At 40.3% G+C, this 22,532-nt stretch overlaps 1 protein-coding gene across 1 annotated transcript in view; it reads left to right on the plus strand.

The window, feature by feature from the left end:
- Positions 1 to 18,776, plus strand: part of LATS2 (large tumor suppressor kinase 2) — a 63,035-nt gene extending 44,259 nt beyond the window's left edge. Inside the window, exons 2-7 of the mRNA XM_060234809.1 lie at positions 7,887 to 8,019; positions 9,147 to 10,702; positions 11,425 to 12,007; positions 12,448 to 12,630; positions 13,802 to 13,908; positions 14,945 to 18,776. Of these exons, the coding sequence (XP_060090792.1) occupies positions 7,887 to 8,019; positions 9,147 to 10,702; positions 11,425 to 12,007; positions 12,448 to 12,630; positions 13,802 to 13,908; positions 14,945 to 15,439 (3,057 nt within the window). The 3' untranslated portion in view covers positions 15,440 to 18,776. The remainder of the gene's footprint in view (positions 1 to 7,886; positions 8,020 to 9,146; positions 10,703 to 11,424; positions 12,008 to 12,447; positions 12,631 to 13,801; positions 13,909 to 14,944) is intronic.
- The last annotated feature ends 3,756 nt before the right edge of the window (positions 18,777 to 22,532 follow it).

The raw sequence follows: 22,532 nt of genomic DNA on the forward strand, positions 1-22,532 counted from the left end.
GTCAAGGACTTTGCCAAGAGGGCCATGGCGTCACCTCTTAATGCTGCTGACCAGAAAGGGACAAGAGTGATGGGAAAGGAGAATCAAAAGTGGATTGGGAATGGAAGGCCTCCCAGGCCTTGTTGAACTTTCAGTAGTGTTGAGAGGTTGATGAGAGCCAGAGTTTGAATGAGGCAGAGTTTAAAATAAGGCACGTGGGACTGATTTGGATTTAATCCAAATTAGTACGTTTTAGACAAGCCCATTCTAAATGGGAAGGTCAGCAATCACTGCTTGCAACAAACCTGTAAAGAAAGTATAATTCCCTTTCTTTCTTTCTTTCTTTCTTTCTTTCTTTCTTTCTTTCTTTCTTTCTTTCTTTCTTTCTTTCTTTCTTTCTTTCTTTCTTTCTTTCTTTCTTTCTTTCTTTCTTTCTCTCTTTCTTTCTTTCTCTCTTTCTTTCTCTCTTTCTTTCTCTCTCTCTTTCTCTCTCTCTTTCTCTCTCTCTTACTCTCTTTCTCTCTCTCTCTCTCCTTAACATTCACACTACTAAAATCTCATCAAGCACATGTCCCAGCAGAGGCGGGGTATATGAAACATGTTAGAGTTCTGTGGTTTGTTTTTACCTAGTGAACTAATGGTTGAAGTATCATCTGGAATCAGTGATTTCCAAGCTCCCTCATGGTCACCGTACTAGGTGAAAGAATTCAAATGTGAATTTGTGGATCTCCTGGCAAAAATATGCAATCCGTCTCTAAAAACTGCCTCCATTCCTGAAGACTGGAAGGTAGTTAATGTAACCCCCGTTTTCCAGAATGGTTCCGGAGGAGATCCAGGAAATTACAGGCCAGTCAGTCTGATGTTGATACCTGGTAAATTGGTAGAATCCATTATTAAAGATGGAATTAGGCACTGATGAACAAAAGCTGTTGAGGAAGAATCATCATGGATTCTGTAAGGGAAGATACTGTCTCACTAACCTTTTAGAGTTCTTTGAGGGGGTGAACAAGTATGTGGACAAGGGTGACTCTGTAGATATTGTTTACCTAGACTTCCAGAAAGCTTTTGATCAAATTCATCATCAAAAGCTCCTAAGTAAACTCAGCCGTCATGGGTTAAAAGTATAAGTCATTTTGTGGATTAAGAACAGGTTAATTAATGGGAAACAGAGTGTGAGTATATGGGCAGTTTTCACAGTGGAAAGTGGTAAGCTGTAAGGCACTGGAGGGCTCAGTACTAGGTCCAGTGCTTTTTAACTTGTTCCTTAATAATTTGAAGTTGAGCGTAAGCAGTGAAGTAGCTGTTTGTGGATGGCATGCAGGGCTTTTTTTAGCAGGAACACAGTTGATGTCAGTGGGTGTGGCCTAATATGTAAATGAGTTCATTCTAGGCTTTTTGTAAAAAAAAACCTGTGTAAAACAATGGCAACACCAGGAGGTGTGGCCTAATGTGCAAATGAGTTCCTGCTGGACTTTTTCTACCAAAAAAGCCCTGTTGACATTAAGTTGTTCAGTGTGATGAGAACCAGGGAGGACTGTCAGGTGCTCCAGAGGGATCTGTCAAGGCTGGGCAAGTGGGTGTCAGTGTGGCAAATGAGGTTCAATGTGAGCAAGTGCAAAGGAATGCACTGGAGCAAAAAACTCCTGTCTATAACTATATGGTGACGGATTCCAAAGTGGCGGTAACTGACCAGGAGAAATTTGGGATAGATAACTCACTGAAAATGTTGACTTCTGGCTTGATCAGACCTATTCTCCAAATAAAGTTTGCTAGTTCCTAGATGAGATAATAGTGTTCAAGGCATGAGAGTGCTAAAAATTTGCCCTTAGTCTGAGTATAAGGAAGTTTAACTTAAATAAGCTGGCCAAGCAAAAGAAAACAGATGGTTGGACTTGCAGTAAAAGTCCAGTAATAAAGAGGAAGTTTTACTTCTCACATGCATTTTAAAAATTTCTTTATGATTAAAAGCTAGTTCTGAAGTAAGACCTGTGAACCCTGGGAGACTCCTCCTGCAATGATTCCATGACTTCCAAGTAGTCAATGCAATAGCCCAGATTTTAGTGTGCTCAGGTGTTTACTCAAAGTGATAGTCTCCTATATAATTAGGAAAGAAATTGAAAACAAATTAACCAGTATCATAATGCTCCTGTACAAATCTATGGTGCGGCCTCATTCTGGTCATTGCACCTCAAAAATGGTATTTTAGCACTGGAAAAGGTACAGAAAAAGGCAAGTAAAATGATTAAGGGGATGAAATACCTTTCCTATGAAGAAAAGTTAAAGAGGTTAGGGCTCTTTAGCTTGGAGAAACTATGACTGAAGGTGTCGTGATAGAAGTTTACAAAATTATGCATGGGATAGAGAAGGTAGAGAAAGAAGTACTTTTCTCTCTTTCTCACAATGGAATTAATGAACAGTAAGCTTAGAACAGATAAAAGGAAATACTTATTCACCCAAAGAGTGAATGCACTGCTGTAAGAAGTGGTGGCAGATACAAACAGAGAAGACTTCAAGAGGGGATTGGATAAATATATGGAGCAGAGATCCATCAGTGGCTATTAGCCGCAAGGTATAGATGGAACACTATGTCTGGGGCAGTGATACTCTGTGTTCTTGATGCTTTGAGGGGCAACAGTAGGAGGGCTTCTGGAGTTTCAGCTCTGTTGTTGGACCTCCTGATGGTGGCTGGGCTTGAGCCACTGGGTAATGGAGTGTTGGACTGGGTGGGCCATTGGCCTGATCCAACATGGCTTCTCTTATGTTCTTATAAGATAGATTGGCCAGTATTCTTATTTCTGCCATTTTGAGCTAGAGTTGTCCAATGAGTTACTTCCGAACAACCCAGTAAAACTAAGTCAAATCAGTTTTTTGTATCTGGAAAGCAACGGATGCCAGTACCCAATCCTCCATGAACCTCTTCTCCTGCACAAGGACTGTATGCTTGTATAGAATTTATGCAGAAACATAGATCTACAATTTGGGCAACTCCTTATACTTGGATTTGATTGGGAGATATTCCTGCTGCCCAGACAGAAATAATTGCATTTTGTCCCCTAAACTGTACAAAAGTACAAAAATTATGATACTCTAGAGAGTGTAGCTATGCTAATATGCAAAATCAGTTTGCATTTTAAAAAAATGGAGTGCATCCCCATAGCAAATTCTTTTCCTTTTAATAAATCACTTGTCAATGACAGGGGAAATATGCGCAAGAGTAAATGAAGTAGGAGTGTATTCAAGTAATTGGTTAGCTGACAAAACAATCCATTAATCTCAACCAGGGTGTCAACTGGAGGTAGAGTTAGCAGCCAATGTAGGATGGGTGTCTGAATAACTTAAAGGCTCTTATCTTTGCTTCTGTGTTAGGTGATGGTTATTGAATAACCTAGTCATTATCTCCATTCAGCAGCTGTTCTGTCTCTGTGAGAAGTCTTCTTTTGTCTCTGGGCATGTGAGCTTGGATAATGCCTTACTCCTCCCTGGTAATGGTGATATTTAGCATCACTGTACTGCTGTCAGTGTTCAAAGCACCAGTATCTTTCTCCACATATTGCAGATAGGAGTTTAAAGTTCATGGAGTGAGGAGGGGCTGTGACTTAGCAATAGAGCATATGCTTGGTATGCTGAAGATCCAGGCTCAGGCTCAGCCATCTCCAGCTAAAAGGATCAGGTGGAAGGTAATGTGAAAGAACTCTACTTTAGATCAGGATTGTCAAAAATCGCCTGCAGGTTGGAACCAGCCCCAGCAGGACTCCTATCCATCCCTCGAGCAACTGGCTCTTGTCTGCTTTCTGCTACCTTCATCACAGCTCCCTTTTGCCCAACTCTTTCGTCTCCTGCTTCCTGCTTTGCAGAGGAGAGGAGAGAAAGAAAGCCAAGCCTCCCTTCCCTTGATTGGCTAAGTGCTCCTCCTCTTCCTCCTCCTCCTTTGAGGAGGACGGGATGGGGAGGGAAAGAGCCTGAGAGAGGCCTGTAGCACTTTTAAGACCAACGAAGTTTTATTCCAGGTATAAAATTTTGTGTGCAAGCACACTTCTTCAGAGGGAGAGCATGAGAGAGAGAGAGATCCCCTTTTCATGTTCTTGCAATTTTTATTACTGGAAGGAAGCAAGAAGGAGAGAGGGAGAGAAACAGTCCCATGGCGCCTTTAAGACCAACAGACATAAGAACATAAGAGAAGCCATGTTAGATCAGGCCAATGACCCATCCAGTCCAACACTCTGTGTCACACAGTGGCCAACAACAAAGTTTTATTCCAGGTATAAGCTTTTGTGTGCACACAGATTTCTTCAGAAAGAGAGAGGGAGGGAGGGAGTGAAAGAACCAGAGAGAAAGCGAGAGATCCCCCCTTTCCAGTTCTAACAAATGCGGTGGGGGGGGGGGGACTTAACACAGCTAGCAATCTTTATTAGTGGAAGGGAGCAAGAGTCCAGTAGCACCTTAACAACTAACAAAATTTGTGTCAGAGCATGAGCTTTCATGAGATACATCATCTTCAGATACACCTAGAATGTGAGTCCATCTGTCCTTATCTCTTGAAGAGTGAAGTGGTTTCAGATGCTAAATGACAATAGCAGACATTGACAATGAGAGAAGAAACCAAGGTCTCAGTTTAATCCAGGAGGATGCATTGCCTTGAACTTCATTATCAGTTGCAATTCAGAAGTCTTTCTTTCTAACCTCCCTTTGAAATTCCTTTGTAAGGTCAGCAACTGAATGTCCTGGGAGATTAAAATGTTCCCCCATGGTTTTTGAATGTTGTGGTTTCTAATAATAAAAAGAGCAAGAGTCCAGTAGTACCTTAAAGACTAACAAAAATTTGTCGTAGGGCATGAGCTTTCATGAGTCACTACTCATTTCTTTAGATTTATTTCCATTTATTCTTTGCATCCTCCTGGACCAAATAGAGTCCTAGGTTTCCTGTCTCATTACCAATGCTGATATCTCCATGCCTACTATCCCTCTGCATATCTCACCTAATCCAATCAACCATGCTATTGCCATTAGGCATCTGAAATCATCTTTATAATGTTTATATCTTCAGTACCTTATGTTACATTTTATGATACACCTGACCTGGCCTGACAAAGTGACGTTTATGTCAGATCTGGCCCTTGTAACAAATTAGTTTGACATCTCTGCCCTAGAGAGCAGCTGCCAGTCAGAGTAGATAGTACTGACCTTTATGGACCAGTGATCTGATTCACTATGAGGTAGCTTCATGTTTAAGGTCACCTACTGAGTTTGTGACTGAAATTAGATTTGAAGTCTCCTGGATTACAGATAATCTCTTGGCTACTATATTATATGTTACAATAGCTCCAATCAGGGACCTGCATCTGTACTTTTTGGACCAAATTTGGGAGGCATATAATAGAAACATTATTCAACACATATGTCTTTGACTATGACATATGAGAGACCTCATTAACATCTTTAGGCCTCATACCAATTTACATATATTATATCCCACTCCCCTTCTTTTGGCCCTATATACGGTAGATTTGGTAAATGTTTCAATTTGTATCTTGAGCCTGTATGTATACATTATGCTTGACTACTGACAAAGGCCTTTTATGGCCAAAATACACATTGGTTTCCACTTGTGTTTTATGTATTTTAATTTGTAATGAGGCTGATGTTGGACCCTTAATTGCTTTTAACCATTTAAAATTAAATACCTGCACTTTTGATGACATACTGTTTTTAACAAAAGGCCCTAAATTTGGTTTGTACTAACCTTTTTGGTTCTTGATTCCAATATTTTTGGGTAAATCTCCCCCACTTTGTTTCTTTCTTTGTCATTCTTACTCATACACATGGAACATATTCTATTATGCCTGTAATAACCCATATTGTCAAAGAAATTTTTAACAGAAAATCTAGGCTCATTTTAACGAAAGTTAGCAGTAATCAATTAACAGCTGAACATGAAGGAGTAAATGCACAAATGAAAGGGCAGCAGAATAGAGAGGAAAAATGCATTCCAATTTCTCTTGATGCTGTTAATTCTGGATCCTCATACATTCCAAAAGGACCATATTCCCTGCATCGAAGGGGTTTCTAATTTTCCACCTAGATACATTTTTTGCCTCCTATCTTTCTTTATTCTCACTCTGTGTTTCATTCATACCCAATTGTTATATGCTTTGGGATGATGATGCTGGCCAATGTAAGAGCACATGTTTTGTATGCAAAAGGTGGAGTCCTTGACATTTCCAGGTAAAGAATCTCCGTTAATAAGTGATGAGTAGGATCGCTCTCTGCCTGAAGACCTTAAAGAGCCTTGCTGGAGTTGATAACACTGGATGGACCAATGTCTACTTCCTGTGAAGCAGGTTGATATGTTCATAGGCTTTTTTCTCCTACATATCCATACAACTGCCATCAAGTCACACAGCTGACTTAGGGCAATCCCAGCAAGGGGCTTTCAAGGCAAGTGAGAAGCAGAGGTGGTTTGCCACTGCCTTCCTCTGCAGAGCCTTCCTTGGTGATCTCCCATCCAAGTAACAACTCTGCTTAGCTTCCAAGATATGTATACCTTCCCTCCCTTCTTCTCCTACACCTACCCTTTTGCCCATATCTGGAACTATATTCCTGTCTCATTCATGCTTCCTCCCTCTCAGTGGAACAAATGAGATGGTTTTGCAGTCTGTTCTCTAAATAAACAACCTGACCTTGGTTACGAGTTTGCCTGATACCTGTTGGATAATAAATGCTTTAAATATGTGCATGAAGTAAGCACAATCCATTTTGGTTTGTTTTTCTTCTTATTTTTATATTGACTCCCACATGAACTATTTTGAATGAATTCAAATGTTTCAGAAGCTGTTTTTAATCAAATAAGGCAATCTATGAGTAGGCAAGGCTGATGTCGTTGGTAGCTGCGGCTAGGAGGAGAAGAGAACAGGGCTCATTTTAGAACTGGGTCCTGTAGCCATTGCCAGAAATTGTCTCCCTTGTGTTTGTGTCTTGGGTTGCTATGTCCTGCAGTTGTTTTGAGAACATTCAAAACTGACTGGTCCTAGTTGGCTTTGCCTTTCTGTTAATAATAAAATATAAAGATGCTCTTTCTAGAGCTGAATATCTTAAGAAGATTTCTCAGAAATAATTAATACAGTCATATTTAGAGGTGCCTAATCTGGCAGAACAGCAAAACTCATTTATTTTTAATGATTGTAGTATTTGGTTGATCAATTTAAAACCTTTTTTTTTTAATTTAAACCAGCACATTTTAAAAAAAAAATGTCCATTGTTTGTAATGGAAGTAGTACTAAAACTGGGGTTTCTTCCAGCTTAAGTTGTTCTTCCTCACTCTTGTGTTGGAAGGCATGCCTCCTCTAAAATGGTACCCCCTATGACACATACAAGAATCATTTGGAAGGAGAGTCCTTTTTCCCCCTTCAAAACATTTTTATCCATATGCAGATTCAATCAATTAGTTCCTCTACTGACAATGCAATCATATACAGAGTTACTTCAGTGAATGCTCATTGATTCCAGTGGGATTAGACCGGCCTAACTCTGTATAGGATTGCACTGTGAAACCTCATACAGTTTAAAATTCTTTAATGCAGTGACAATCCAGATGTGTTAATATCTGCTTATATTCTGTTCTTTCTGAAAGTGCAGTTTATCCAGGCCTTGAGTTGGATCCAACCAGATGTTCAGCTGGTGAAAAAAGAAGGGTGGGGTCCCCTTTGACTTGCAAAAGGGCTATGCTGTTGTTCACAAGACTCTCATGAACAAAAGCCATATGGGACAGGGGAGGGAATCTAGGTGAGATTGAGTGGAAAAGCTGGTTGAATCCGACCCCCATTGTCTTAGCTTGAACAGTGCTATACTATTGGATGCCTTCAGACCACCCGTGGGGCCTTCATTTGTGTCTGTCTCTTCACTTTGCCTAGGAGATGGCGATTAGAGCCCTCAAACAGACTGGCAGCAGAAGCATAGAAGCAGCTTTGGAATACATTAGCAAGATGGGATACTTAGACCCTAGAAATGAACAAATAGTCCGTGTAATCAAGCAGACTTCTCCTGGTAAGTTTGAGTGTGCTTTGTTTCAGCATTGCTTAAACTGGATTTGATCCTATCTAAACATGAAAGCAGCTTTGCAGCTGCCTCGATCCTGTTAACTGAAGCTCCTAAAAGGAAGAAAATACCTTAGAATTGCGATCTGTGTGGCAGTCTCTGCTTGACATTCCATTCCTGGGTCATTTGATGTGGTATAAAGACTGATGCAATGAACTGGCGGACTTGCAGCAACTTTGATTTCATTTATTATTCAAGAGTTTGGAAATGGAGCTCACAAGGAAAATGTGAGAATTTTGCACAGTTCAAAATGAGAACGACAAAAAAGGGGGAAGTCATTTACCCCGTTTGTTTCTGTTTCCTTCACTAGCTCTTTTCTTCCTTTTGTTTTTTTGGGGGAATATACATAAAGCAGCATGAAGTAAGTTGCTCTCATGATATCCCTCCTTCCGAAATCGGTAAAATGAGTACCCAGCTTGCTGGGGGGGAAGTGTAGATGACTGGGGAAGGCAATGGCAAACCACCCCATAAAAAGTCTGCTGTGAAAACGTTGTCAAAAAAACATCTCCCCGGAGTTGGAAACGACTGGTGCTTGCATAGGGGACTACCTTTACCTTTATCTGTTTCCCACTTGCACCATGGAATGTGACTTTATCCATGAACCACATCTGAACCTGCCACAAACAGTAATTTGACCACCTAGCTTTGTGATACTGGATTAGGGCAGCTAGACCCTTGGTCAAGACAGGACATTTCCTGTCCCCTGCTCCTATTTCCCACCATAGCTCTGAGCAGTGGCAGTAGAAAAACAAGAGGGAAGCTGCAGTTGCCAACTGAAGCAGCATGTCACGTCAGGTAAAAATCAGAAGTGCTATAGAGTAGCTTTAGGAACCTCCGGAAACTCTGTGGTAAAATTAGAGTTTCCAGCAATTCCTAGAGCTACCTATGTCACTTCTGTTGGTTTTTTTTAATGGAAGTGGTATGATGCTGCAGCCAGCATCACAGCCCTTCATATCCCTGTACACAGCCATTTACAGGGTTCCATGGGTACATATGAAGGAATGAAACAATAACAATTACTTGTGTGTATGATTTCCTAACACATTCTCATTCGTTGTCTTTTATTTCCCAAAAAGGAAAAGGCATGGTGCCAAACAATGTCAGCCGTAGGCCAAGTTTCGAAGGATCCAGCGAATCTTTTCCGTCCTATCACCAGATCAGTAACCCAGGCTATGATGGGACAGGCTTCGGGGCAGAGGCTGCCAACATGCTCAGTGAGGTTCCCAGGCCATACATGGACTACTTGCTTTCTGCTTCACAGTCTGCAAACATGAACGCTCCTGTACAAAGACCACCTGGTGTTGGCTCCCACAACACACCTGGGAGTCACCAACAGAAAACATACTCTGCAAACATAGATTCTCCAGTAATCAGTTACCCAGTGGTTAGTCACAGCGGCCAAGCTTTGCAGCTCCAAAGTAACCATGGCTCAAATAGCCCGCATTACAGCAGGCAGCCCATAATAGTGCAGGGGGATGCTCTTGGGTATGGCATTCAGCGAAGTCAGTCTTTTCAGAACAAGCTGCAGCAGGAAGGAGGGTATCCAAGCCTTCCAAATAAAGGGACAGTGGTTCAGAATAATTCTGGCCATGGGTTCCAGCAAGCAACAGCTGGTCTGTATATGCCACATTCTCACCACAAGCAACCCATCCAAGCTTCTCACCCAATGCATGTGATCACTCGAGGTTCAGCATTTACAAATGAATTTTCAGACAGCCCACCACAGGGTCTGCTGACCCCATCTAGAAACAGCCTGAACATGGACCTGTATGACATGAACAACACCCCCCAAGTTCAACAATGGCAAGCAACCTCTTCCTCCTCCTCTTCCTCCTCATCCCGCCGTGATTCATTACAGAACCAGGCACTGGATGCATCACCACGGCAGCATGTGCCCTTCAGAACAGATGCTTGCGTGCCGAGCCGAACCAATTCCTTCAACAACCACCAACAGCAACAACAGATACCGGTATCCATGAGGCAGACTCCTCCGGGCAAAAATGACCCTTCCATTAGTTCTCCAAACACCATCACAGCAGTCACCTCTGCTCATATCCTCCAGCCAGTGAAAAGCACAAGAGTGATGAGGCCTGAGCCACAGACTGCTGTGGGACCTGCTCATCCTGGTTGGTTACCTGCACAGTCTTCTGCCGTGGATGGCTTAGGAATGATTGAACAGCACCCCCTTCCTGTTGGAGGAGCTAACTCTTATCCATTGGATGTTGATTATAGCAATCAGGAGCTCAGGTGTCCACCACCGCCATATCCTAAACATTTTCTACTGCCTAGTAATTCTGAGCAGTTTGATATCAATTGCTTACGTACAGGAATTGAGCAGACAGTGAGAGGGGTCTCTAACTCACCAGGCAACAAAGTGGAGGAAAATGGAGAAAGGAATGATAAAACCAAGAGCATCAAAGTGGAAAAATCCAGCAAGGATAAAAAACAAATTCAGACCTCACCAGTGCCAGTGCGAAAAGGTGGCAAAGATGAAGAGAAAAGAGAGTCACGCATTAAGAGTTACTCACCGTTTGCCTTTAAATTCTATATGGAGCAGCATGTGGAGAATGTCATCAAGACCTACCAGCAAAAAATCAATCGCCGGTTACAACTGGAGCAAGAAATGGCAAAAGTAAATTAATTTTTTGTACTTTCTTTTGTAATTAGGGGGAAAAAATCAGAGTGGGATAAAAGTAAGGTGCCCCCCATCTATATTTAACATACCATTGATTTTTTTAAAAAAACTTTTGATTCCCAGAGGACAAAAAAACCCCCATCCAAAAATAAAATATAGCGAAAACATGTCCTTGATCCACAATGCCTGCCCTTTTCTTCAGATTCTCACAGTCATGGAGGAAAGGGTTGAAACACTTTAAATCACTATCCACTGGAAACCTGCTTAATTCTTTCTGGCTTCTGAGATTTTTTTACCTCAGACATTTCTCCCCCCCCTCCCCCCGTTTTCATCCTCCTGTTCTTGGCTATGTGGCCTAGAAATGGGTATTTATTTATTCAGCTTCTATCCCACTCCTTTCCTCAACAATGATGCTTTTTGATTTTTGTACTAGATTTTTATGCTTGTATTAGATTTTTACGCTTGTGTAATGCAATTGCAAAATCACAAAATGGCCCTGGTTATATACTAGATGATACTAGTAGAGTAGAATACAAGCTGCATGTGTTGTGGTAAATATTTAGAGGTTGATACAGAATCTTGGCTTTTTAAGGAAGAACTTTAAGCTGTTAGGTTTGTTAGAAATAAGCCTCAAACTACTTTCAAATGATGGTTTCTAACAATGCATATAATTTTAAAACTTGATTTCTCACTTCTTCCCGCTCTCTTTTCTTATGAAGGCTGGTCTTTCTGAAGCAGAGCAAGAACAAATGAGGAAAATCCTCTACCAAAAGGAGTCCAACTACAACAGGCTGAAGAGAGCCAAGATGGACAAATCAATGTTCGTAAAAATCAAGACTCTGGGGATTGGGGCTTTTGGAGAAGTCTGCCTTGCCTGCAAAGTGGACACTAATGCGCTGTATGCCATGAAAACCCTCAGGAAGAAGGATGTGCTGAGTCGTAATCAAGTGGCCCATGTCAAGGCCGAGAGAGATATCCTTGCAGAGGCAGACAACGAATGGGTGGTTAAGCTCTACTACTCCTTCCAAGACAAAGATAACCTTTACTTTGTGATGGACTACATCCCTGGTGGAGACATGATGAGCTTGCTGATACGGATGGAAGTCTTTCCAGAAAATTTAGCTCGATTTTACATTGCTGAACTCACTTTGGCCATAGAGAGTGTGCACAAAATGGGGTTTATCCATAGAGACATCAAACCTGATAATATCCTGATTGATCTGGATGGGCACATCAAACTGACAGATTTTGGCCTCTGCACTGGATTTAGATGGACACACAACTCAAAATACTATCAGAAAGGTATTGTTTTTGGGGGGGAATAGGGTAAGGTGCTATAGTATTTATTTCAAGAAGAAAAATTACCTTGGCAAATGCGCGAGTGAACAATTCCTAGAGATCACTCACATCATGACATTATTGTTTATGGCTGTTTCTAAGGTCCCTAAACTGCTCCTGTTGTTTTCTGGTAAGAAGATGAGTTACAGGAGAACATTTTGATTGGTTGCTTAGCTTTTAAAATTATGCTTTTTATTAAATGGATTAGATGTTGCACGTGAGTTTTTATATACACACACACACACTTGTCATGACAAAAGTAAATTGCAAAGCTTACAAACACTAAATTTCAGAATATGTGTAATTTGAAACAAAACATAGTAAGTGGAATACATTTTTGTTTCTGAAGAATATGTTTATACATCCTTCCATGTAATGATGTTTGTATTCTGTGTCTTTGAAAGGGAGTCATATCAGGCAGGACAGCATGGAGCCAAGCGATCTCTGGGATGATGTGTCTAACTGTAGATGTGGAGACAGGCTGAAGACCTTGGAGCAAAGAGCTAAGAAGCAACATCAGAGATGTTTAGCCCATTCTTTAGTTGGCACTCCCAATTACATTGCGCCAGAAGTCCTGCTTCGTAAAGGTAAAACCTGCCTCTTTGTCTCACTTGAAGACAACTATTTTGATTTGTTTCCTATTATGTAAGCTTGAGGTTATCACCTGTAGATGGATGCTTTGCAGGTCTTTACCTTGTTGAAGGATAAGCACACTGTTGAGTCACTGTCAGTACACTTATGGCTCAGCCATTACAAGATACCTTAGCAGAGACAGCATGAGCAAAAGGTGGAAAGAGTTGCAGGAAATCAGAGTTTACCTCTGTTACGTTCTTGGATTTTTCTTGACCAAAAGGTACAACTAAAGTTTAAGCAGAATTGATAAACTAGAGACAGCGTTTAGATTGTTACATGCAGGTAAAAGTTTATCAGAAGGTTTTGAAGAATTAGACAATAAGATAATGAGAGTAAATTGAAAGGTAAGTGGTTTGAAAGAAGGAACAGATAAGGATAATTTACAGAATTATTTTTCGATTCATTCACAGGCTGGTTAGGGTCAGATTTTGAGGTAAAATTAATATTACTTTTGTATTAATAAAATGGTTTTCATAGAACTAACATCCCAGGGATATATTCATTAAATTTTCGGAGGCCAGGATTAGAGATCATGTTTCAGAAGCATTTCCCAGCATACTCTTCTTTCACTCTCACCCCACTGAGAAAAATTAGTAAAGCCACATGAGCTTCATTTATTTGCTACATTTGTAGACTGCCTTTATGCTACAAAGGCTCAGATCTTATAACACCATCTCCCCTTTGCTTCTCTCCACTTACCTGGAATAATGGTGCAGAAAGAGGCTTGGAGGACTAGCCGTTTGTCTTTCCTAAGGGGCCTTTCTTTACCCAGCTGCCAATGGCAGGGTGGTTTAGTTGCAGAGTTGAGGGGTGATGCTTTGTAGCACTGGGATCTTTGAAGGGCTTCTGTTCTCTACTAGAATAGTGAATAATAAATATGCCAGGTACTTCCTTGAATACCCACATTGCTTTCAGTAGCCGGATTAAGTCTGACCATCAGAAGGCGTTGAAGCAGATTTCTCAATTATCATTTTAGACCACAGTTTATTATTATTCTGAGATGAACTATACACTCATATGTGATAATTTTAAAGTAAATTGTTTCTATTTGGAACACAACAGAAAGTATGATGTGCAGTCCTGCTCTTGCCAGTTGAAGAATGCATTCTTTTGCTTTCCTTTCAGGATACACTCAGCTTTGTGACTGGTGGAGTGTTGGTGTGATTCTCTTTGAGATGCTGGTAGGACAGCCTCCCTTTCTGGCTCCCTCACCCACAGAAACCCAGCTGAAGGTAAATTCAGTCTAGTTAACTATGATGATAATGCTGGACTGTATGCTATAGTTTGAAAGATGTGTTTGCTGGTGTTTGATTTCGAACAGTGTCCCGGGAATGGGCTGACGCTGCAGGGTGTGCATATTTATTTATTTCCCCACCTTCAGAACCCAAGGTGGGTAACAATACAAAATACAGTAGAATTGTGTGTGTGTGTGTGTGTGTGTGTGTGTGTGAAGCGCCATCAGGTTGCATTAGGGCATCCAACTTAGGCAAGATATGTTCAGCCAACTTAGGGCAAGATATGTTCAGAGGTGGTTTGTCATTGGCTGCTTCTGCATAGCAACTCTAAACTTCCCTGGTGGTCACCCATCCAAGGACTATCCTGGGCTGACCCTGCTTAGTTTCTGAGGTCTGATGAGAATTGACTAGCCTGGGCCATCCAGGTCAGGCAAAAAAAAACAACACACAATCCCACAATTTAAACATTACAATAAAATATATTTTAAAAATTAAAAACTGCATTTAAATCACCATTCTAAAGCACTTTGTGCGCTGCTAGCAAAATATTCTCATTGGCCCAGGCTCAGACTGCCCCAAAAGCTTTGTGGAATGATTATGTGTTACATCCTTGCTTGGAAACTCAGGAGAGTTGAAGTCCTTCTGACCTTTCTGGGAGGCTGTTCCACAGGTGTGGGACAGCTATAGGGGGGGGAAACCTGCACTATTTTGTCTAGCATGCATATTTATTGATCAAACCTGGGGTGTACCTATTGACAGTAATTGGCTCTTGGGAACAATGACAACCAGTGTCATTGGGAATGTCCCACTACTCTTGTTAGGGGGAAAATTAGTCACCATTTTGATACTTTTTGGTTGGATTTATTTATTTTTGGCCATGTTTCTCAGCTGTTTTCTCAGCCTGATTGCATTGTGGCAAGAAAGGTGATGGGCAGGGCGTAGAGGAAAAAGTGCAACTGTCCATGGGCCCAACTGTCTAGTTGTGCTTAGCAGAAATACTACTGGAAACTAAGTAGCTGTTTGTGTTTTTCAGGTGATCAACTGGGAGAACACCCTGCACATTCCCTCCCAGGTCAAGCTAAGTCCTGAGGCAAGTGACCTTATCGCAAAACTGTGTTGCTCAGCTGAAGAGAGGCTTGGAAGAAATGGAGCTGATGACATTAAGGCTCACCTTTTCTTTGACTCCATAGACTTCTCCACTGACTGTCGCAGGCAGCCAGCTCCCTACATCCCAAAGATTAGCCACCCAACGGATACATCCAATTTTGATCCAGTGGAAGAAGATGGTCCTTGGAATGATGCTAGTGAGGACAGCACCAGAGCATGGGACCTGCAAGCCTCTTCTAGCAGCAAACACACAGAACACGCCTTCTATGAATTCACTTTCCGAAGGTTCTTTGATGACAATGGATACCCATTTAGATATCCAAAGCCTTCTGGGCAGGAAGCAAACCAGTCTGAGAATTCTGGTGTAGAAAGCAAAGATGGGCTGGATCAGACTGGAGCTTGTCAACCTGTATATGTGTAAATTATTGTACAGAGTTCTCACAGCAAAAAAAAGAAAATACAATTTTAGAGTCTTCCTTTATATAGCCTTTAATTGCAATGAATTCTGTTTCAAGCCAATATGAGTCTGGAGATTTAAGGACTCACAGACAAGGTCCTAAATGGAAGCTGGTTCTGATTTAGGCCGTTTAGCACTGTAAATAGCTGTATAGATGAGTACACTTGAAATCTGGATCTTCATCATGATTTCCAAGGCTGGATTTCTTAGCAAATTTTCTTTCCCTTCTGGATCTGTGTTGCCCACTCTTGAGTATTTACAGACTTCCACAGCGTCATGCTATTTTTTTTTCAAGTGAGCTAAGAGCACTTATATTTTGTTTATAGCAGGGTTATTTTTTCCTACTAAATTATAGGGATTTTAAGTTTGACAAATCATGCTGCTGTTCTTCTTTTCTACATTTTTTTAAAATTATCCATCGCACTTATGTCACATTTTTTGGAGGAAATGTGTAAGATTGAAGAACGTGTGATTCAAGGTCTCTGTGCAATAATGTTTAGTAAGAGAAGACAAAAAAGTCCACTGTCTAACGTCCTAAATTTACTGGTGCCATTTTTATTCACACCATAATCTTTATGTGTATTTTTCCACATTTAAAAAAAAATTTTTTTTGAAGCTGCTTATTCCCTTCCCTTTTTTTGAAATTTAATGTAATCAAAGTGTGAGCAAGTGACAGGGTGTGATTTCAGTGACTGGTGTGTGGAGAATGTTGCATGGGCTGGTTAGTTTGTTTTCCTGTTTGGAATGACCTTTTTCTTGCCATTCACAGGCAGGTCCTGTGTACCAGTTTCACTGAGGATCTACAACTTAGGCCTTCAGAATTTGTGTGCTGATAATGTAATGCGTGGATGGTTCCCCCCCCCCCCGCCAAAAAAATTATGATTGTATACCACCTTTCTGTGTTTTATAAAACAAATTACAAAGCATTGATTCTAGTTAGTGATTGGCAGTATGGAGAGGGAGGGGAAGTGGTTGATATAATCATCTTGCTTCATAAAAGATTTATCCTCCCGAAGAATGGGTAAAATAGCAGAACATTGTCTACCGGCTGTGTAAGATGACCCACTCACTTAATAGGTAGATTTGAATTCAGTAGCACCTTAGAGACTTAATGAGATTTTCAGGGTATGAGCTTTCAAGAGTCAAAGCTGGCTCTTAGAACACAAACTGGGGGGCTTTGGCTCTCAAAAACTCACACCAAAAAAACCTTGTTGGTCTCTAAGGCGCTATTGGACTCAAATCTAACTGTTCTACTGCAATTCAGCATGGCAACCTTCTGAAAAAAATCACTTAATGTGATGCACAACATTCAGCAATTTTTAAACTCACCATGTAATATTCATTAATATTCTCTGTAAGGGAAAACATATAGGTGAGAATATTCTCTGTGCCTTAAACTTGATTCAAAAGCGTTCAGTTAGATACTAACAGTTTTTTTCTGGTGGCACAAGACAGCAGAGGAGCCATATTGGTGTAGTGGTTAAGTGTGCAGACTCTTATCTGGGAGAACCGGGTTTGATTCCCCACTCCTCCACTTGCACCTGCTGGAATGGCCTTGGGTCAGCCATAGCTCTGGCAGAGGTTGTACTTGAAAGGGCAGCAGCTGTGTAAGAACTCTCTCAGCTCCACCTACCTCACAGGGTGTCTGTTGTAGGGAAAGAAGATAAAGGAGATTGTAAGCCACTCTGAGACTCTGATTCAGAGAGAAGGGCAGGGTATAAATCTACAGTCTTCTTCTTCATTGGAGCCCTGGGAAAGCTATGCTGGGTCATGGGGTCCATATCGACAAATGTCATCTAGGACAGGGCTGTGCTGTGGAGAGGGAAGTATTGTGAGATCACCCTTGTTCTCATGGCAGCAGAAAAGGTCTTAGTATCCAACCAATTACTTTTGTTTTATCCTTTAAAATTGATAGGACTCTTCAGAGCAGTAACATTAATGGTTATTCAGTGACAGTATCCTTTTCTCTCTGTAGCTAAACCATCAAGAAGGGACAGAATATAACACCATTATTTTGGCATATCTAGTAGTTTCTTTGTGGTCAGCATTAGTGTAGTGGTTAAGAATGGCAGACTCTGATCTGGAGAACTGGGTTTGATTCCTCACTCCTCCACATGAAGCCTGCTGGGTGACTTTGGGCCAGTCACAGTTCTCTCAGAAGTTTCTCAGCCCCACCTACCTCACAAGGTACTTGTTGTGGGGAGAGGAAAAGAAGGCAATTGTAAGATGCTTTGATAGTCCTTAAGGTAGCAAAAACCAGGGTATGAAAACCTACTCTTCTTCATCACTACAGAGGTGTAGATACTGCACACATGGTCACAGCATAGAGTAAAATGGACATTATCATCTGTTACGACAATATAACAGGCCTTATAACACAGATCTTTTCCTGAGATACGTTGATAATCCTTGGTGAACATCATTTTGGGTCACTGTTCAGAGGCTGCTTGGAAATGTGAATTATTCTATTTGACAGCCCTGTCCTAACTGTGCCAACAGCAAGAGAATATCTTTTGGATTTACAGCCTTAGTTGTTCATGTGAAGCACCCTCATTTTAAAATGCTGGCCCTGACTACGCCTGGTCTGTTATGTTGTGTTCATCTGTTTATGATAGACCATACTAATCCTTCTTCTCTATCAAAATGCAAGCATACTCTAAAATATTAAGAAACAAACTTTTAAATACGCCTTTTTATTAGCTATGTTAATGTGAGGATTATTCAAAGTGATAATGGAATACTAAAGATAATTAAGCCATACGTATCTTCATTTATATTCTATATTTAACTAGTGTTTATTTTCAAATCCTTAATTCAGATTAGTTTAACAGTCCTATTTTAAATGATTGATTGCAATAACATTTGAGGGAAATATTCCACTGTGGGGGTTTTTTTGTTTTTGCTTTTAAAGTTTTCTAAATCTAAAGCTTCATTTTCTTTCTTATGTTATTTCACATATTATCCCTTAACATTTTAGCCTATCATATCCTACCCTTTGTCTAGATACCTAAAGCCAACACCACCTGTAAATCCATCAGGCTAAACTAAACAAAATGATTGTGTATTTGTTTACATTTGTATGAAAGGAGTGTTCTGAGGTATGCAGTGCTTGTGTTGTGGCGATCTATGAAAGATTCAGTATTACTTCTTTTTTATATAATAATGCCATGTTTTTGATATTTACATCTATCTGACATTCTTTCATGTGGTAGGTTCTTCCTCAGGAACTCAGTTTAACTGTTATTTATTTATCATTTGCCTTTCAAAAGCTTCTGCTGGCACAATTTATTATTAAAAGAAAGAATGAAAAATCCCAGATGTCTGTGTTTTTGTAATCTATGAAATGTTAGAAGGTAAAATGAGGGGTTTAGATAAAAATATGGAGCAGAGGTCCATCAGTGGCTATTAGCCACAGTGTGTGTGTATATATATATAAAAAATTTTGCCACTGTGTGACACAGAGTGTTGGACTGGATGGGCCGTTGGCCTGATCCAACATGGCTTCTCTTATGTTCTTATGTTCTTAAAATGGAACCATACAAAGTGCGCCAGTAAGTCCCTACTAGTTGCTAATGTACCAGACAGGCCCTCCCCTATGAATTTTCAGTTCCCCATCTGCTAGCTGGGTAACCTTTACGTAGCATATCACTCTTCTGATGTGGTAAATGAACTTTTATTATAATGCCATTGTCCCATCTTATTACCTACTAGATACCTGCTAGATGTACACCCCAAATAAGGAACTGTGTTTGAGGAGGGTCTGTGTCTCTATCAATTCTCCCTCAGAAATAGGCACCTAGGCACACTGAAAGCTGAAACAAATGAAATTTAATAGAACAAAGGCATGGGTTGGAAATTTTTTATTTACAAGTAAGCTTTGGTTAGGATTGGTAGAGAGAGGTTTAAAGATATAGCTGAAAATGTTTTTAAACATTACTAGAGATATTGAGAGAGTATGTTTTCTATGTTTACTTTGGCTTGCTGCTGTTATAGATGTTTTGCTGCTTATACTGCGATACAGATATTACTAGAGTGCCTTATATCTCCTCTTGCTCATTACTGGCTGGTCACACAGACTTGAGATCTTATTATGCTTTAACCTTATGTTTATAGACCTGTTGCTTTCCTATCTGCCCCTTTCTTCCTCTGGCAAGATTATTATTCTCTTCTCTTTAAGAGCAATAACTTCTTTTGACTTGCTTGAGAGGCCTCTGTGTCTCCTCAAACATTTTGTCAAATCCTTATCTTCCAGGACAGTCTCTATAAACTGTTTAATAAGCTTCCATACTGAGAATAACTCTCTACTCAAGTAGTGTTTCTGTTTTTCACACAAGATTTCTTTCACTCTTTGAATATTTGACATTCTGACACTTTGCCAGAATCACTGTCACCACCACCCCAAGTCTGTAATTTGCAGAAGTCACAACACACTCCTCTGCTGCTACAGATGGGGCTTAACAGACCCTTATTCTGACACATTTGTCAATTTTTCAACCGTTATAATACATTGAAAGGAAGGGGAAATGACTCCTTGCTACTCTGGATCTCTGTGGATCTCAATAGTTTTCTTAGTTACTTTATATAAAATATTTATTTTCTATATAAATATATATATAGAAATACATATAATTAAAAATAAATATAGAACATTTATTTTCAATTAATCAAATGTTCCTTGCTTTTACCAGATGACTGAGGAATACAACAAACCCACTCTGTAATCTGTGTGGTATGTATAGAGCTATTCAAAATTTGGCACTGGTATTTGCTGAATTCCCAGAACTTCCTTGGGGGGCGGGGAGAGATGCATTTTCAGATGGCAATTATATATTCTCAAGCTTTTTCTGGCAGATATTTCTCTATCCATCCCAGTTCCTGGCTGTTTTATAACCCTCATTGTCTGCTCCTCACTTCCAACTTTTAATCAATAATCTACAATCAAAAACTTCAATAAAATGTATTTAGCAAAATGCAGTGATGTTGGCAGAAAATCCCTTTTTTAGGGATTTTCCCTTAGTCTTTTTTTAAAAAACAGTTGTGCTAAAGTAAGTGTCTCCTCGTGGGCAATAAAAAATTTATCTTGCATATATAGCAAATGCTAAAATCTGAGAATGTTTTTACTGTTAGAGAAATGCATGAAAAGAATGGATGGTATGTGGTGGAAAATGAGATGTTGCTCTCTAAAAATGATCTGAAAGACCAATGCTTATATGGGCTTCTATCCTGCTTGCCTAACGAAGCATGACCAAGCACTGGAAATTTACGTTTGGACAATCTTAAGTAGAGCATAACATGAATATTTATTTAAAACATTTTTTGCTGTGCACTGTTACAGCACTTAACAGGAAGAGAACAAAACTTAAACAACTTAAGCTTATTCACGCCTTTCACACTGGATTCATGTTTTTCAAAGCTGACTCATATGTAGGATGGTGACATAACATATCCACTAAAACAATAAAAACACATGACACTGCTTTATATGGAGTCAGACCATTAATTTATCAAAGTCAGTACTGTCTACTCTGACCAGCAGCCTCCTACGTTGCACAGCTCCTACAATGCCTACTGCTTGAACTTTTTAAGTGTCAATACCCAGTAGAGGGCAATAGTATATTGTGGTGTTTTTTCCTTTGATTTTTTTTTTTTAATATAAAGCTTCACTCCCACAAAATGTCATAATGAATACAGGTTTAGCTTAATTTATTTGTATTTAAAACATTAACGTCTCTTTCCACAAGAAAATGCTTTTGGGAGTAGCGTATAACACCAGTTAATAAATACATTAAAAGGTAAAAGTGCAAGCACCAGTCGTTTTCAACTCTGGGGTGTTGCTTTCACAACATTTTTATGGCAGGCTTTTATACAGGGTGGTTTGCTGTTGCCTTCCCCGGTTATCTACACTTCTCCCCCCCCCCCCCAGCAAGCTGGGTACTTATTTTACCGACCTTGGAAGGATGGAAGGCTGAGTCAACCTTGAACCAGCTTTCACTGGGATCGAACTCAGATCATGAGCAGAGGGCTCTGACTGCAGTACTGCAGCTTTACCACTCTGCGCCATGGGGCTCTTTAATAAATACATAAAACCCCATAAAAATAACACAAAAATCACCAGATAAAGCTTTCAACGCAGGTGTAAAATTATAAAAGTGGTATAACAAATTATAAAATCAAAAGTCCATGCATTACAGGGAAAAAATCATGCTGTCTTTAAAACAAAAAGCAGCAATATCATCATTCAAAGCAGCAACAGAAATAACCATTAAATGAAATAAAACAAGGAAAAAGAAGTTAACACCAAATAATGGAGTTGAAAAGCAAGCAGGGAGTCTCAGATGAAATCACAATACAGTTGCAAAGCCTTGACCTAGATGGCTCATGTTAGCCCAGTCTCTTCACATATCAGAAGCTAAGTCACGTATAACGTATCAGAAGCTAAGCCAAGGAAGTCCAGGGTTGTAATGCCAAACCACCTCTGAACATCTCTTGCCTTGAAAATCCTATGGGATCTTCCCAGGGCCAGCCCTGTACTGTCTGGCACCCTAGGCTAACTTCTGCACTGCTAATGTCATTGAGTCAAATGGGGGCACCCAATTCTGTGCCCCCAAATGACCAGCACCCTAGGCAATCACCTAGTTTGCCTACTGGCAAGGCTGGCCCTGGGTCTTCCTAAGTCAGCTGTGATTTGATGGCACCTTTTATCACCAGGACTGAAAAGCTTTTTCTTTTTTACAGATATTAAAGGAATCTCTCAAATTCCAGGAACCACCTTTTGATATGCTCCATTGCATCCTGCTGTTTAAAATACAGTTCTTTAAATAAATAACCTTTTCCTTACAGTGTGTGAGTTACAAAATACATAACTGACCTAAAATAGGGCTAAGCTAGTGTTACTAGTTACTAGTGTTACTAGGAGCCCCATGGCGCAGAGTGGTAAGCTGCAATACTGCAGTCCAAGCTCTGTTCACAACCTGAGTTCTATTCTGGCAGAAGCTGGGTTCAGGTAGTTGTCGCAAGGTCGACCCAGCCTTCCATCCTTCCGAGGTCGGTAAAATGA

The sequence above is a fragment of the Heteronotia binoei genome, chromosome 3 (assembly GCF_032191835.1).
Source record: "Heteronotia binoei isolate CCM8104 ecotype False Entrance Well chromosome 3, APGP_CSIRO_Hbin_v1, whole genome shotgun sequence".
Taxonomy (NCBI): Eukaryota; Metazoa; Chordata; class Lepidosauria; order Squamata; family Gekkonidae; genus Heteronotia; species Heteronotia binoei.